Below are 14,267 nucleotides of genomic sequence, written 5' to 3'. Positions count from 1 at the left end.
GCCAATGTCTTATACAACCTCACCATAACATCCTAACTCCTGTATTTAACACTTTGATTTATGAAGGCCAAGATGCTAAAAGCTTTCTTTACTACCCTATCTATCTGTGACGCCAGTTTCAGGGAATTATGTATCTGTATTCCCAGATCCCTTTGCTCCTCTGCACTCCTAAGTGCCCTACCATTTACTGTGTATGTCCTACCTTGGTTTGTCCTTCCAAAATGCAACATCTCATATCTGTCTACATTAAATTTCATCTGGCATTTTCTGGCCCATTTTTCCAGTTGATGCAGATCCTTCTGCAAGCTTTGAAATCCTTTCTCGCTGTCCACAACGCCTCCATTCTTAGTGTCATCTGCAAACTTGCTGATCCAGTTTCCCACATTATCATCCAGATCATTGATATATAGACAACAAACAACAATGGTCCCAACGCCAATCCCTGAGGCACACCACTAGTCACAGGCCTCCCGTCTGAGAAGCAATCATCCACCACCACTCTCCATCTTCTCCCATTCAGCCAATTTTGAATCCAGTTCGCAACCTCTCCATGGATACCTAGTGTTCGAACCTTCTGAACTGACCTTCCATGTTGGACTCTGTCAAAGGCCTTACTAAAGTCCACAGCCTTTCCTTCATCTACTTTGTTGGTAACTTCCTTAAAAAACAAAGATTTGTTAAACACGACCTACCACACACAAAGCCCTGCTGACTGTCCTTAATCAGCCCTTGGCCATCCAAATACTTGTAAATCCAATCTCTTAGAACGCCCTCCAACAATTTAGCTATTACTGACGTTAAGTTCACCAGCCTGTAATTTCCTGGTTGATTTTTTTGGAGCCTTTTTTAAATTACTGAACAACATGAGCTACCCTTCAATCCTCTGGCTCCTCACCCGTGGCGAAGGACTTTTAAAAATATTTCTGCCAGCTCCCCTGCAATTTTCCAGGAAATATCATGTCAGGCCCGGGAGATGTTGAAACAAGTCTTCACCAATTTTGCTGAGGCAAAGTCAATCTTGTTATATTCGTTTTCTCCTATCTATTCTCCCTATTTGTACATGTATTAGTTTCCATTAATAAGATTTCACTAATTTAGCTCAGGCAAAAGAAACCTAGTGTTATCTATTTTTTTTCTTCATCTGCCCACCGTTGTGGTTATTCCCTTTGTTCTCGTCACCTCTGCCATTTATTGCAACTTAAAACGTGCTTGTTTTATAACTTCTGATGAAAGGTCTGAAATGTTACCATAGAACCATTTACGGAGCAGAAACAGGCCATGTCGGCCTTTCGAGTCCGCACCGGTTCACTAGAACAACTCCACTAGTTCAAACCTCCCGCTCACTGCCAATAACCCTCCATCCCCCTCACCTCCATGTATGAAAGTATAAACTTTGCCATGGAGGAAGGGAGGAAATAAGTAGCATTCAATAGTGGACAATTTTTAAACAGCGTAGGAAAATTGGCAGTACCACAGCACACTACTTACAAAGACCGTGGGGGGAGGGGGGGGGGATATAAAAAGCAATGGCGGACCTGACCTCCCAGAATGCAGGCGGGCATACAGCCCTTTATCTGCTGCATGGCATTCTGGGAGGGCAGGTCAGCCACTGCCCCTTCCCACGGTATCTATAAATTGTACACAATTGCGCTACCAACTATCCCACCCTATTTAAAAATTGTCCGCTATTACTATTTATTGCTCACACTCTCCCACAGTCCCTTATATAGGAGCTAAAGGGCTCATACTGTGCTGTACACAAGGCTTAATTATGTTATAATTTTGTTCAAATACAAGATCATAATACATTGATCAGGATTTAGGGCAGGTCCACCATCACTCGATGCGTCATGACACAGTCCTAACCCCGGGATGGCTCCTTGCAAGTGTTTCCATTTTCACGTTTGCAGTCAGACCTACTGTTTTTATCCCAAATTTGCATCCAGAGTTAGAGAGGCCTTGGGGGGAAAAAAAAACCAACAAAGCAAGCACTGTTTATTTCCAGATGGATTGAATTGAAAATTGCGAAGATATGCTGGACCTACAGTGCCTCTGGTCAGCCTGACCTAGGAGTACAGTACACACTATGGGTATTTGTATTACAGAAGTGTTATGGACATACTGGGAAGGGTGCAGAGAAGGTTTACAAGCATGGTCTGGAAAATACGAGGATGTACATATCAGGAGAGAATGAGTAGACTGTGTCCTTTTTCTCTTCTGGAAAGAAGGTTGAGGAGTGATCAAAATAGAGGTCTTCATAATGACAAAGGGGTTTAATTTATATTTTTTAGAGAGATATGAAATGGTAACAGGCCCTTCTGACCTAGGAGCCTGCATCACCCAAATACACCCAATTAACCTACCAAACCTTTATGTCTTGGGAACATCAGAGGAAACCGGAGCACCTGGGGAAGACCCACACAGACATGGGTAGAGTGTACAAACTCCCTACAGACAGTGCCAGTTTCGAACCCAGGTCACTGTTGTAGCGTTTCAGCCACAGCCACACTGAATGTTTTGATGGATTGGGTGCTGGGAGAATGTTTCAGTTTGTAAGGAAAAGTATATCCAGAGTCTATTGATCTAAAAGAGTCACCCTGAAAAGAAACAAAATAATTCAGATAAACAGCTTGACCTGAAGAGCATGAGAAAATGCAACCCATTCCTCCAGGGAATGTTGTGATGCAAAGTTGGGTGCTGAAATCTGGAGCAAAAAAACAATCTGCTCATGAAACACAGTGAAGCAAGCAGCATCACTCAGAGAAAAAGAATGGTTTATATTTCAATTTTAAATTTAGACATACAGCATTATAACGAACCCTTTTGGCCCACAGGCCCGTGCTACCCAATTAACATACAAGCCCTGGTACATTTTGAACAATGGGAGGAAACAGGAGCCTGGGAGGAGACCCACAAAGACGTGGGGAGAACGTACAAACTCCTTACAGGCAGTGCCAGATTTCAACCCCTTTCACTGGTGCTGTGGCAGTGTTGTGCTAATTGCTGCGTTAACAATGCTGCCCTTTCAGGTCAACCATTCTTTTTCTCCCACTGATGCTATTGCTTTTTGCTCCAGATTGCAGTCCCTCTTGTCTGCATGTTTGCAGGTGGGCCACGCGCGGGCGAAGGAAAGGGGTAGGGGGTGACAATGATCGATTTAGATGAGAAAAGATGAGAGTAAACTTGAGTGGAGTTGGCATGAACTTGTTGAACCGACGGCTTGATTCTGTGCTGCATGTTCCATATAATCCCCATGAATGACACAAACCAGAATGCCCCAGCTGACCAGGCATCATTGGACAAAATGCTAGAGAAACTCAGGTGGCATCCATGAAAGGCAGTGGACAAGTCAACATTTCAGTCCAAAAACCCTTCATCAGAACCAACAAGAATAAAAGTAGAAGCCTGAATAAAAGCCAGAGCCCCAGTTTTCCAATATTTGGAGACTTTTTGTTTGCCTTTGGGGACTAAGTGACCTTCTGAGCCATAATTATAATTATATCAGCAACAATCTTGTGCTCAACATTAGCAAAACCAAGGAGATAATTGTGGACTTCAGGAGGAAGTCAGGGGAACACAAACTAGTCCTCATCAAGGGCTCAGTTGTGGAAAGTCTCAAGAACCAAATTCTTGGGTGTCAATATCTCTTGGAGCCACCATGCCAATGCAATCATGAAGAAGGCTCGCTAGGGGCTATACTTTGTGAGGTGTTTGAGGAGGTATGTCACCGAAGACCCTCGAAAACTTCTACAGGTATACAGTGGATAGCATTCTGGCTGGTTGCATCACTGTCTGGTATGGAGGCACCGAATCTAAAGACAAGAAAAAACTCCAGAGGGTTGTTAACTCAGCCAACGACATCACAGGCACCAGCCTTCACTCCACCGAGGACATCGACACGAGGCAGTGTCTTAAAAAAACTATCCTCTATCCTCAAAGATCTCCACCACCCAGGCCATGCCCTCTTCTCTCTGCTGCCATTGGGGAAAGGTACAGGAGTCTGAAGATAAGCTCTCAACAACACAAGGACAGCTTCTTCCCAGCTGCCATCAGATTCCTGAATAATCAATAATCAAAGACACTGCCTTACTTTTCGTGTATTTTTTTTGGTAAAAGTATTTTATTTGAACGTTTTCACTGTGACGCTGGTGTAAAAAAACAAATTTATCATGACTTGTTCATGACAATAAATTCTGATTCTGATTCGCTAAATTGCAATGGATCAAAGTAGTTTTTAAGATTAATTTGCCAAAAAGGAGTTGCAGAATGATTGTCGTCAATGTCTGGACATATTTCTAAAACCAATTGTTTGCTCCTCTACCTTTCAATAGGTGCAACTACTATATGAACTGGCACACAGTATGAATAAGGCATGGGAGAAAATACAGAAGAAAGGTATTTTGCGGCAGTCCTTCATGCATCCAGAGTCTTCTTTGGGACCAATGCCAGGGTCACCCGTCAGAAGTAGTGTCGGTACAGCGCCACCTGATGCTAGCACTTGTAGTCCTTCTGCCGATATTGGCACCACTACAGAGGTGAGTGGAATCCCCACCAGCAAGAGAATGTCATTGTTTCTGTCAAATTTGTATTTATTTTTCCCTTTCTCATTTGTGTGTTTCAGCTGTGATGCACAATGCCATTAATTCATTCATTAAAATGTGAAGACCAAGAAAAACTAGCACGATTTTTAAAGAAATGCCGTTTGGCAAAACTACCTAATGTTGTCAAATTCCTTGACCCATATAAATGGCTGTGGTAATTTGCAGGACTGTGTTGTGGTTATTTTTCATACAGACTTAAAGTGAATGGAAAGTTTATGACTTAGTTTTGAAGCTGTGTGTGGTTTTCATCTAAACAATCCAGGAATAATTGCTATATTTATTAATGTTCTGCATACTGTTAAATTTGATTGTTTCATATTTTCATTATCTAATTTAGTCTTAAAAGTTTTGAACACAGTACAAACTCTTTGGCCCACAAAGAGGTGCTCACCGATATAAAAAATAAAACCTTCTCTACCTTATGACCCTTGATTTTTCTTTCATCCATGTGCCTGACTAAATGGCCCTATTGTACCAGCCACCATCACCACCTCTGAAAATGAATTCCAGGCACCCACTACTCTGTGTAGAAAAACACCCCTGATGTCTCCCCTAAACTCTCCTTCCCTCACTTTGTATGCAGATCCTCTGGTGTTTGCTACTCTCAACCCTGAGAAAAGGTACTGCCCGTCCATTCTACATCTCTCATACTCTTGTAGACCTCTATTCTTCTTCACTCCAAAGACAAAAGTACTTCCTGTGTTCCCTCTGCACCTTCTCCATAGCTTCCACATCCTTCCTATAATGAGGTGGCCAGAAATGAACACAATATTCCAAGTGAGGTCTAACCGGAGTTTTCTAGAGCTGCAACATTACCTCACAGCTCTTGAACTCAATCCCCCAAATAACAAAGGACAGACTACCATAAGCTTTAACTACCCTGACAACCTGTGTGGCAACCTTGAGAGACCTATGGATTTGGACCCCAAGGTCTCTCTGTTCCTTTACACTGTTAAGAATCCTGCCATTTTGACTATGTACTCCGCCTTCAAGTTTGACCTTCCAAACTGCATCACTCGAACTTATCCGGAATGAACTCCATCTGCTATTTTTCTGCCCAGTTCCAACTATATCCTGTGGCCACCGACGACAAACTGTTACACTATTCACAACAACTTCAACCTTTTGTGTCATCTGCAAATTTACTGGCCCATTCCTCTACTTCTTTGTCAAGGTCATTTATAAAAATCACAAAGAGCAGGGTCCCAGAACAGATCCCTGCAGCACTCCTTAAGTTACTGACCTGAAGTCAGAATGTGTTCTATCCATTTCCGTGTCCAAACCAAGGGTCCAAAAAATAAACTGCACACAGCATGAACATGTAAATAACTTTAAACAAATAACAAATATAAACAAACTGTGCAATAAAAGGAGAGCAAAGAAAACCAATAAAGTGCACAAGTAAGAGTCCTTAAATTAGTCTCTGATTGAGTTTGTTGTTGAGGAGTCTGATGGTAGACGGATAGCAATTGTTGCTGAACCTGGTGGTGTGAGTCTTGTGACAGCTATACCTCTTTCCTGATGCCAGCAGTGAGAAGAGAGCATGTGCTGGGTGGTGAGGATCCTCCAACGGCAGCGTTCCCTGTCGATGTACTCAATGGCGGAGAGAGTTTTGCCTGTTATGTCCTGGGCTGTATCCACTACCTTTTGGAGGGCTTTATGCTCAGGGGTATTGATGTTCCCATACCAGACCATGATGCAGCCAATCATCACACTTTTCACCACACGACTGTAGAGATTTTCCAGGTTTTCTGATGTCACATTGTGACAGAGTATTTAGAGGTGGTTTGGGAGGAATTGTTAGAGCAGCTTGCACACACACATTGTAAAACACAGAATATTTGCAGGACTTATGCAGAATGCTTTTTGCAGGAGGGAACAAAGTATTGACAGCAGCTTGCCTGGGAGAGTATGTGATCTTTGCAGGCAGAGGAGAAGAGTTTTTGTCTCAGAGAGGGAGGGAGTGAAACAGAGAGGAGAGACACAGAAATCAGTTCCAGAAGGACAAGCTGGCAAACTTTGGAAGGCTGTCTGGTCAAAGGAGGAGATTGGCCTGAAAGGTGACCTGAAAGAAAGAGGATCATCTGGAGAACCCTGAAGGGGGCAAGTTTCGTCAGCAAGACTGATTGAGAAGGAATTAGTTGCGGATGTCCTGGAAAAGGAATCTCTCTCTGAAAACCAGCAAGAACCCTCCTGAGTTGTAACCATTTGCCAAATTGGTGAACTTTGTTCATGCTAACTTCTGTGCACAGTACAAGAATTGCCTGGAACCAGTGAGATTAGTCTGTGAACCAAAGAACTTTTCTAATTTTAATTTACATTACACACACCCGCACTTAGTATTAGAGGGGAGATTAAGTAGTTAGGTAGGTTAAGTAATTAAGTTAAGTAATAAATTAGAGTTTAATTCTGTTTTCTTGTTCAATTATAATTTAAAACTACTTTTGTTGAAGTAACCCTGTGTTGTGGTGCAAATCTAGTGATGCTGGTTTTTGGGGGTCCTTTGGCCTCTGTAACTCCACAAACTCCTGAGGAAGTAAAGGCGCTGGCGTGATTTCTTCACGATGCGATTGAGGTGTTGGGACCAGGAAAGATCCTCCGAGATAGTGACTTCCATGAGCCTAAATGTGCTTACCCTCTCCATCCTCTATCTCTGATCCCCCAATGATCACTGGATTGTATAACTCTGGGCTTCCTTTCCAGAAGTCAACAATTAGCTCCTTAGTTTTGGTGACATTGTGTGCAAGGTTGTTGGTGCACTATTCAGCCAAGTTTTCAATTTCCATCCTGTATGCCAATTCATCCCCTTCCTTTATGCAGACACTACTGTGGTATCATCGGAATTTTTTTAGATGGTGTTACTGTCATACCGAGCTACACAGTCATAAGTGTAAAGTGAGTAGAGCAGGGGGCTAAGAACACAGCCTTGTAGTGTTCCGGTACTGACAGAGATTGTGGGGAAGAAGTTCTTAACAATCTTCACTGATTGCAGTCTGGAGGTGGAAATCCATGATCCTATTACCCAGTAGGGTGTAAACTCCCAGATCTTAGAATTGCTGAACAATTTTGAGGGGATGAAGTTGAAGTCTCCCATAACAATAACCCTTCTATTAATGTGCCATTCAATAATCTCCCAATTTTTCTGCTCCTCCATGTGAGGATCTATAGACTATTCCCTTCCTATTTCTGTCTTCCAGCCATTCTGACTCAGTGGACAATCCCTTCACATAATCCTCCCTACTGCAGGTTGTTACGAGCCCAGAAGACCCCAAACCCAGCAGCAATAGAAATTCACCAAGACAAATGGTTACTTCAACAAAATGTGCTTTTAATTATCTTTAAACATGAAAACGGGATCAAACTTTAACTTATTACTATTAACAACTTAACCCCCTTCGAATTCTAAGTGCACGTGTATGTAATGTGCGTGTAAGTTCAGAAAATTCTTTAATTCACAATCCAATCTCACTTCTCTATGTTCACTGGTTGCAGGCTATTCTTATACTGTACACAGAATTTAACATTTATGAATTACACCAGGCTTTGGTGCTTGAAAGGTAAGTGGTTACCACTCAGGAAGGTTCTTGTCGGTTTTCAGACAGAGATTTGTTGCTCGTTGGACACAAATTATTCCTTCCAATCAGCCACATCAGTGTCTTGCTAAAGAAACTTGACGCATCAGAGATTTTCAGATGATAACTTTTTTCTTTCAGGCCACCACCAAGTACCTTTTCTGTTTTCTTATTTCAAGTGAAACATTATGCAGCCAGCATCTCCTCTTGTATGGACCACAAGGGCTTCAATCAGGCTGAACTAAGAACTCACAACCCATCTTCAAAATGGGGTTTTTCCACAAGCTTGCCAGCTTGTCCTGTTCCAGTCCCAGCTGCTGCTGAACTGTAGAACTGAATTCTCTCTCTCTCGCTCAGAGTAAACCACATGACCCTCTGCACTCAGACAGACTGCAGTGCTGGACCTAATCTTTCGAGTTTGTTCATCTGTTGCTTTCCAAAACAATAAATATTTACTCCTTAGCATATCCAATTAACACCTACTTGTGAAGTCCTTATAGGCATCCTTCAAAAGTTTTTGCAAAGGCACCTGGAGCCTGGACTGTCTGGCTTGAGCAGAGCTCCAGCATTTTAAATGAGATCTGTTTTGAAGTGTTTGTATGTGACCTACACTAAAAAAAAACCTGCCACAATTTATCTCCTTTTAAACATATCTATATACTATATCAAATATAACATAATCTGTCACAACCCTCGAAATCCCTCCCTGTATCCACTACTCAACAGTTGAAGTGGAAAGCTCATCACCACCATCTCAAGGGCCATTAGGGATGGTTAATTAAATGTTGGCTCAGTCGGTAAAGGCCACATCTCTTGAAGGAATAAAAATCAAATGGTTTTTTGGTAGATCCCCAGCCATAACTTTGTTGAATGTTGGAGCAGGCTCGATGCATTGAAAGGCCTCCTTCTTCTCCAAAGTCTTTTGTTCACGTGTTTTCTTTAGTGAATTTTGGACAATATGAACTGCAAAAGGTAGTTAGTTCTTGAGTATTTTTCGAACTCCAATTATACCACAAGACCAGGTCCTTTTAGCTTGATGACCACGTGATCACTCAGACTCACTTCCACAGTCACGTATCGTTCCTGCCAACTCTGCCGCCATCTTGTGCCACGTTGTTTCCAGCTCCAGTTCCACACCACCCCCAGTTTGTCCCCCACAAGAATCTCAGGTACTTAAGCTGCATTGACTATTGCTCTCTTAGCTTCTCTCACGTCTCCTTTCCTCCTCCCCATCTCCCTCCCCCACCTTTCTAAACAGGCACCTGTCTGTTTTTGCTTGACGAAGGGACCAGGCCCGAAACATTAGTTATACCCTTTACTTCCTGTGGACGCTGCGTGACCTGCTGAGGTTCTCCAGCACATTTGTGTAGTGCACCATATTAGGTAATGCCTCAGCTTTGAAGGCCACATGTTAACTCCAGCTGGCAATTTATTTTGACAGTATTTAATTTGGAAATAAATTTAGATGAACACAGGAGGATTTGCAATGTATTCTTAGTTGTTAAGAAGAAGGCAATTGTTTTTACAGCTTTAATGCAATGCACAATGCTGATGTATTTCTTTTCAAGCTGATAAGTTTACACACATATCAAGTGGAGAACTGTGCTACATTTAGTTTCCTGAGTTATGAAAATGGAAAAGCAATGATGTGAGTCGTGGCACAGAGGGAGTGTTTAATCATTTATACCACCCCTGAGTTTTCAAACTATTATGTTGTGCGAGCTGTGACAGCCCACTCTTGTCTGTTTACTCAAGTGTGTGTAGTCATCAAACTGTTTGGTCCTTGGGGAGCCCAAGTGATTGAACAAGAATGCAAGAATGTTTTGCTAAAGGGGAAATAGAAGAATGCCAAAAAAAAGAGATCATCCCTGCCTCCGGGTAACACAAGTGAAACAAACTCTCTGTGTTTGTGCCTTTTGATGAATGAAGACAAATTTCTTTCAATGAAAATAAACTCTTCGTTTTGTTAAATTCATAAAAAGTTCTGCAGTGGCTTCAAGTTTGGCAGAGTGCAGTGTGGGAAAAAGAAGTTTGTCAGATCCTGTAATATTCTCTTTGGAGTTTGGAAATGAAAAGAGAAGCTTAGAAAATATGGAATATTTCAAGGACATGGTTCTGTCCTTGGATGTCATTCGCAAATTAGAAGCCCCAATTTTGAAGATCTTCGAATTCTCCTGCAAAAGATTAGTGGGAATGAAATGATTAGTCCCAATTTCAAAAAAAAGTACAGGAAATTGTTCTGAAATTCGGGAGAATAACTAGTTTTTCATTATTATTGCAGCAGTGGATTCAATCTTATGTCCTTGTGAAGCGTTCAACACAATCTTACATCTCGATAGACGCTCCCTGAGAATGCTAGCATTTTCTGCTGTGATCTTTGCATACCTGATTAACTTAGTCTCATCTATTAATTCCAGTTCAATATTTTTTAGCAAAAAAAAGTAGTTAATTGTATTTCAGAATTGGTAGAATTTGGCTCTTGAAGCAATGTTGATGAACTTATTAAATAGTGTGGCCTTTAATCATATATGAATTTCTCTATCAATTAATTCCAAAGGGCCACAGGTGACCAGATGCAATATTATTATTAATAAATGAAATTAGCAAGTTAATTAATTGCCTGTATGTTATTCCTGATGGGTTTAAAGATCTATTTGAAAAGCCTGTGTTTATGTTATGTATGCCACATTTTTTTAAGAAGTCCAAAGCTTTATCAGTGATGCAATATCAGACAAAATTTGACTTGGAGCCACAAAGTATATACTTTGGAATTGGTTAGCACAGGGGTGCACAGTTAGAGTAACGCTGTTGTAGCACTAGTGACCCGGGTTCAAATTGAATGCTGTCTGTAAGGAGTTTGCACGTTTTCCCCACGACTATGTTTCATAGAAACATAGAAGATAGGAGCAGGAGTAGGTCATTCGGCCCTTCAAGCCTGCTCCGCCATTCAACGAGATCATGGCTGATCTTAAAGTTCAGTACCCCGTCCCCGCCTTCTCTCCGTTACCTTTAATACCCTCATACTGAAGAAATATATTCCTGCAGGTGCTTCGGTTCCTCCCACCATTCAAAACGTATGGGCGTTGTAAGTCAATTGGGTGGCATGGGCTCAAGGGCCAGAAGGGCCTGTTACCTTGCTGCACGTCTAAATTTAAATTAATTTAAATGTAAATAAAAGCAGAGACAGGTAGGTTTAGCAAGGGACAACCAAAACATAGGGCTGGGTCGTTAAAGATGAGGATGGGAGAGAATCCAAAGATGAGCATTAGAGGAGTCCAGAGACCTTGGAGGGTTGTACGTCTTGGAAGGTTGCAATATCAAGTATCCTAAATTGTCAATTTATTGCTTTGTTAGTGTACGTAGTTTATATTTAAGGCATTTATTCCCAAAACAAGTTGAAGTTCAAATTTTTCGTTGCATGTGCTGAGGTGCATTGCGAAACGTTTTATGAGCAATCCATTCAACCTTTTTTTAGCAAAGCAAGTAAAGCACAGTTCAGAAGTGAAGAGTTACAATGAGTGATCAATGACTACAGAGCATAAACAATGTCATTTTACCAATATGAGGCTCGTTTAAGAGTATGATAATGGGAAAGAAAGTGCCTTTGAATCTGGTGAGATAAAAACAATCAGGTGTCCATCAGGACACTTCAGACTCAATTAAGAAGAAACCACTAGTTGCTGTTATAGATTCAGGAAACTTCATTTTCTGAAAGTTTTTTTGAAAACAATGTTGTTTTCAACCTTGCACTCAGCGTTAACAAAACCAAGGAGCTGATTGTGGACCAGGAAAGGGAAATCAATCATGAACCAGTCATCATTAAGAGCTTCAAATTCCTGGGTGTCGACATCTCTGAGGATCTGTCTTGGGGCCTCTATGTTGATGCCATTATGAAGAAGGCTCGCCAGCGGCTATACTTTGTGAGGAGTTTAAGGAGATTTGGTATGATTTCTACGGGTGTACTGTGCAGAGTACTCTGACTGGGTGCATCGCTGACTGGTATGGAGAAACCAATGCACAGAACAGGAAAAGATTACAGATAGTTGTGAAATCGGCCAGTGCCATCAAAGCGATTAGGGCTCTACTCCATGAAGGACATCTACAAGAGACGGTGTCTTAAGAAAGCAGCCTCCATCGTCAAGGACCTTCAACATCCAGGCCAGGCCCTCTTCACCCTGCTACCATTGAGAAGGAGTTACAGGAGCCAGAAGACGAACACAAGTAGCACAAGGACAGCATTTTCCCCTCTGCCATCAGATTTCTGAACAGCAATGAACCACAGACTCTACCTCACTTTCACCTATTTTTTTTTTAGTTTTAAATTTAATTTTATAACAATATTTGTAATGCTGCCACAAAAAATTGTTAACAAATTCTGATTCTTCTGTTGGCTTTTATTTTTCCTGATAAACCCATGGCAAAAAGCATTCTTGATGGGATCTCAATGTGTCCTTTGAGTTCTGTTGCTCTCCTAAGCTCCTGTTGAGGCATCAAGAGGGCATTCACCCAAATGTGACTTTCAGGACCTGTAGTGAAATTAAGGACAAGGAGTGTACACAACATGAGCTCAAGTGTGAAAAAAAGAGAATTCATAACAAATATGAAGATCTTGGGACATCATCTCTATCACCTTTCACTAAATAATTGGCTTTCCATGTTAATATCATGTATAATTTTGGATAACGTTTCTGTAGTATTCACTTTATCCAAAGCTACTTTAAACATACTATAAAATAGAACCATAAAACGCTACAGCACAGAAACAGGCTCTTTGGCCCATCTAGATGAACTAGTATTCCATGTACTCTCAATGACTTGCCCATCTTATCCCCCACCACCCCCCCATACCCCTCTGAGCAATGCACCTATCGAGATTTTTCTTAAATGTCCAAATTGAGCCCGCATTCACCACTTCAGCTGGCCTCTCCTTCTAAACTCTCACCGATCTTTGCATGAAGAAGGTCCCCCTAATACTCCCTGTCAGCATGTTCACTTTCACTCTTAATCCATGTCCTCAAGTTCATGTCCTAAATAACCTCAGTGGAAAAAACCTGCACATAACCATATAACCACTTACTGCACAGAACAGGCCAGTTCGGCCCTACTAGTCCATGCCGTAGCAAATCCCCACCCTCCTAGTCCTACTGACTAGCACCCGGTCCATACCCCTCTAGTCCCCTCCTATCCATGTAACGATCTAATCTTTCCTTAAATGTAACCAATGATCCCGCCTCGACCACGTCTTCCGGAAGCTCATTCCACATCCCCACCACCCTCTGCGTAAAGAAATTTCCCCTCATGTTCCCCTTATAATTTTCCCCCTTCAATCTTAAACCATGTCCTCTAGTTTGAATTTCCCCCTTTCTTAATTTAAAATGCCTATCCACGTTTACTCTGTCTGTCCCTTTTAAAATCTCTATCTAGACCATTCATAATTTTGAATCCCTCTCTAAAATCTCCCATGATTCTTCTACCTTGCAGAGAATAAAGTCCTAACCTGTTTACCCTTTATCTGTAACTCAGTTCCTCAAGTCCAGGAAATGTCTTTGTAAATTTTCTCTGTACTCTTTCAATCTTATTGATATCTTTCCTGTAGTTAGAAGACTAAAATGGTATACAATGGTCCAAATTAGGCCTCACCAGTGACCTATACAACTTCACCATAACATCCCAACTTCTATATAATACTTTGATTTATGAAGGCCAATGTGCCAAAAGTTCTCTTTACGACCCTATGTGCCCGTGACGCCACTTTCAGGGAATTATGAATGTGTATTCCTAGATCCCTCTGTTCTACTGCACTCCTCTGTGCCTTATCATTTACCATATATGTCCTACCTTGGGTTAATCCTCCCAAAGTACAACCCCTCACGCTTGTCCTCTTTAAATTCCATCTGCCATTTTGCAGCCCAATTTTCCAGCTGGACTTGATCTCCCTGCAAGCTTTGAAAGTTGCAAATGAAATGCAATATCGAAAAGTGTATCATGCACTTTGGTAGAAGGGATTGTGATTGCACTCTTTTTGTGTAGTTAATTACTGCTGGAAATTTCAAATAAAAAAAATGAAGGTTGAGGTCACGTTGCAGCAGTCAAA

General features: G+C 41.6%; 1 protein-coding gene across 10 annotated transcripts in view; it reads left to right on the top strand.

Annotated features, from left to right (window-relative positions):
* The window catches only part of LOC138755825 (intermembrane lipid transfer protein VPS13B-like), a 1,263,706-nt gene that overhangs the window by 825,101 nt on the left and 424,338 nt on the right, over window positions 1–14,267 (top strand). For 9 of the 10 annotated variants that reach the window (XR_011352575.1, XM_069922506.1, XM_069922508.1 and 6 more), the window contains one exon: window positions 4,332–4,535. Coding sequence is in view for 9 of the 10 variants with exons in the window: in XM_069922506.1 (XP_069778607.1) it covers window positions 4,332–4,535 (204 nt within the window). In the remaining variant the exon portion in view is untranslated. Of the gene's footprint in view, window positions 1–4,331; window positions 4,536–4,621; window positions 5,985–14,267 lie in introns of those variants that run through there. The other variant, XM_069922511.1, reaches the window with a different exon arrangement.

The sequence above is a fragment of the Narcine bancroftii genome, chromosome 2, assembly GCF_036971445.1.
Source record: "Narcine bancroftii isolate sNarBan1 chromosome 2, sNarBan1.hap1, whole genome shotgun sequence".
Taxonomy (NCBI): Eukaryota; Metazoa; Chordata; class Chondrichthyes; order Torpediniformes; family Narcinidae; genus Narcine; species Narcine bancroftii.
The sequence above is the reverse complement of the archived record's forward strand: the minus strand, read 5'-3'. Positions and strand labels throughout refer to the sequence as shown.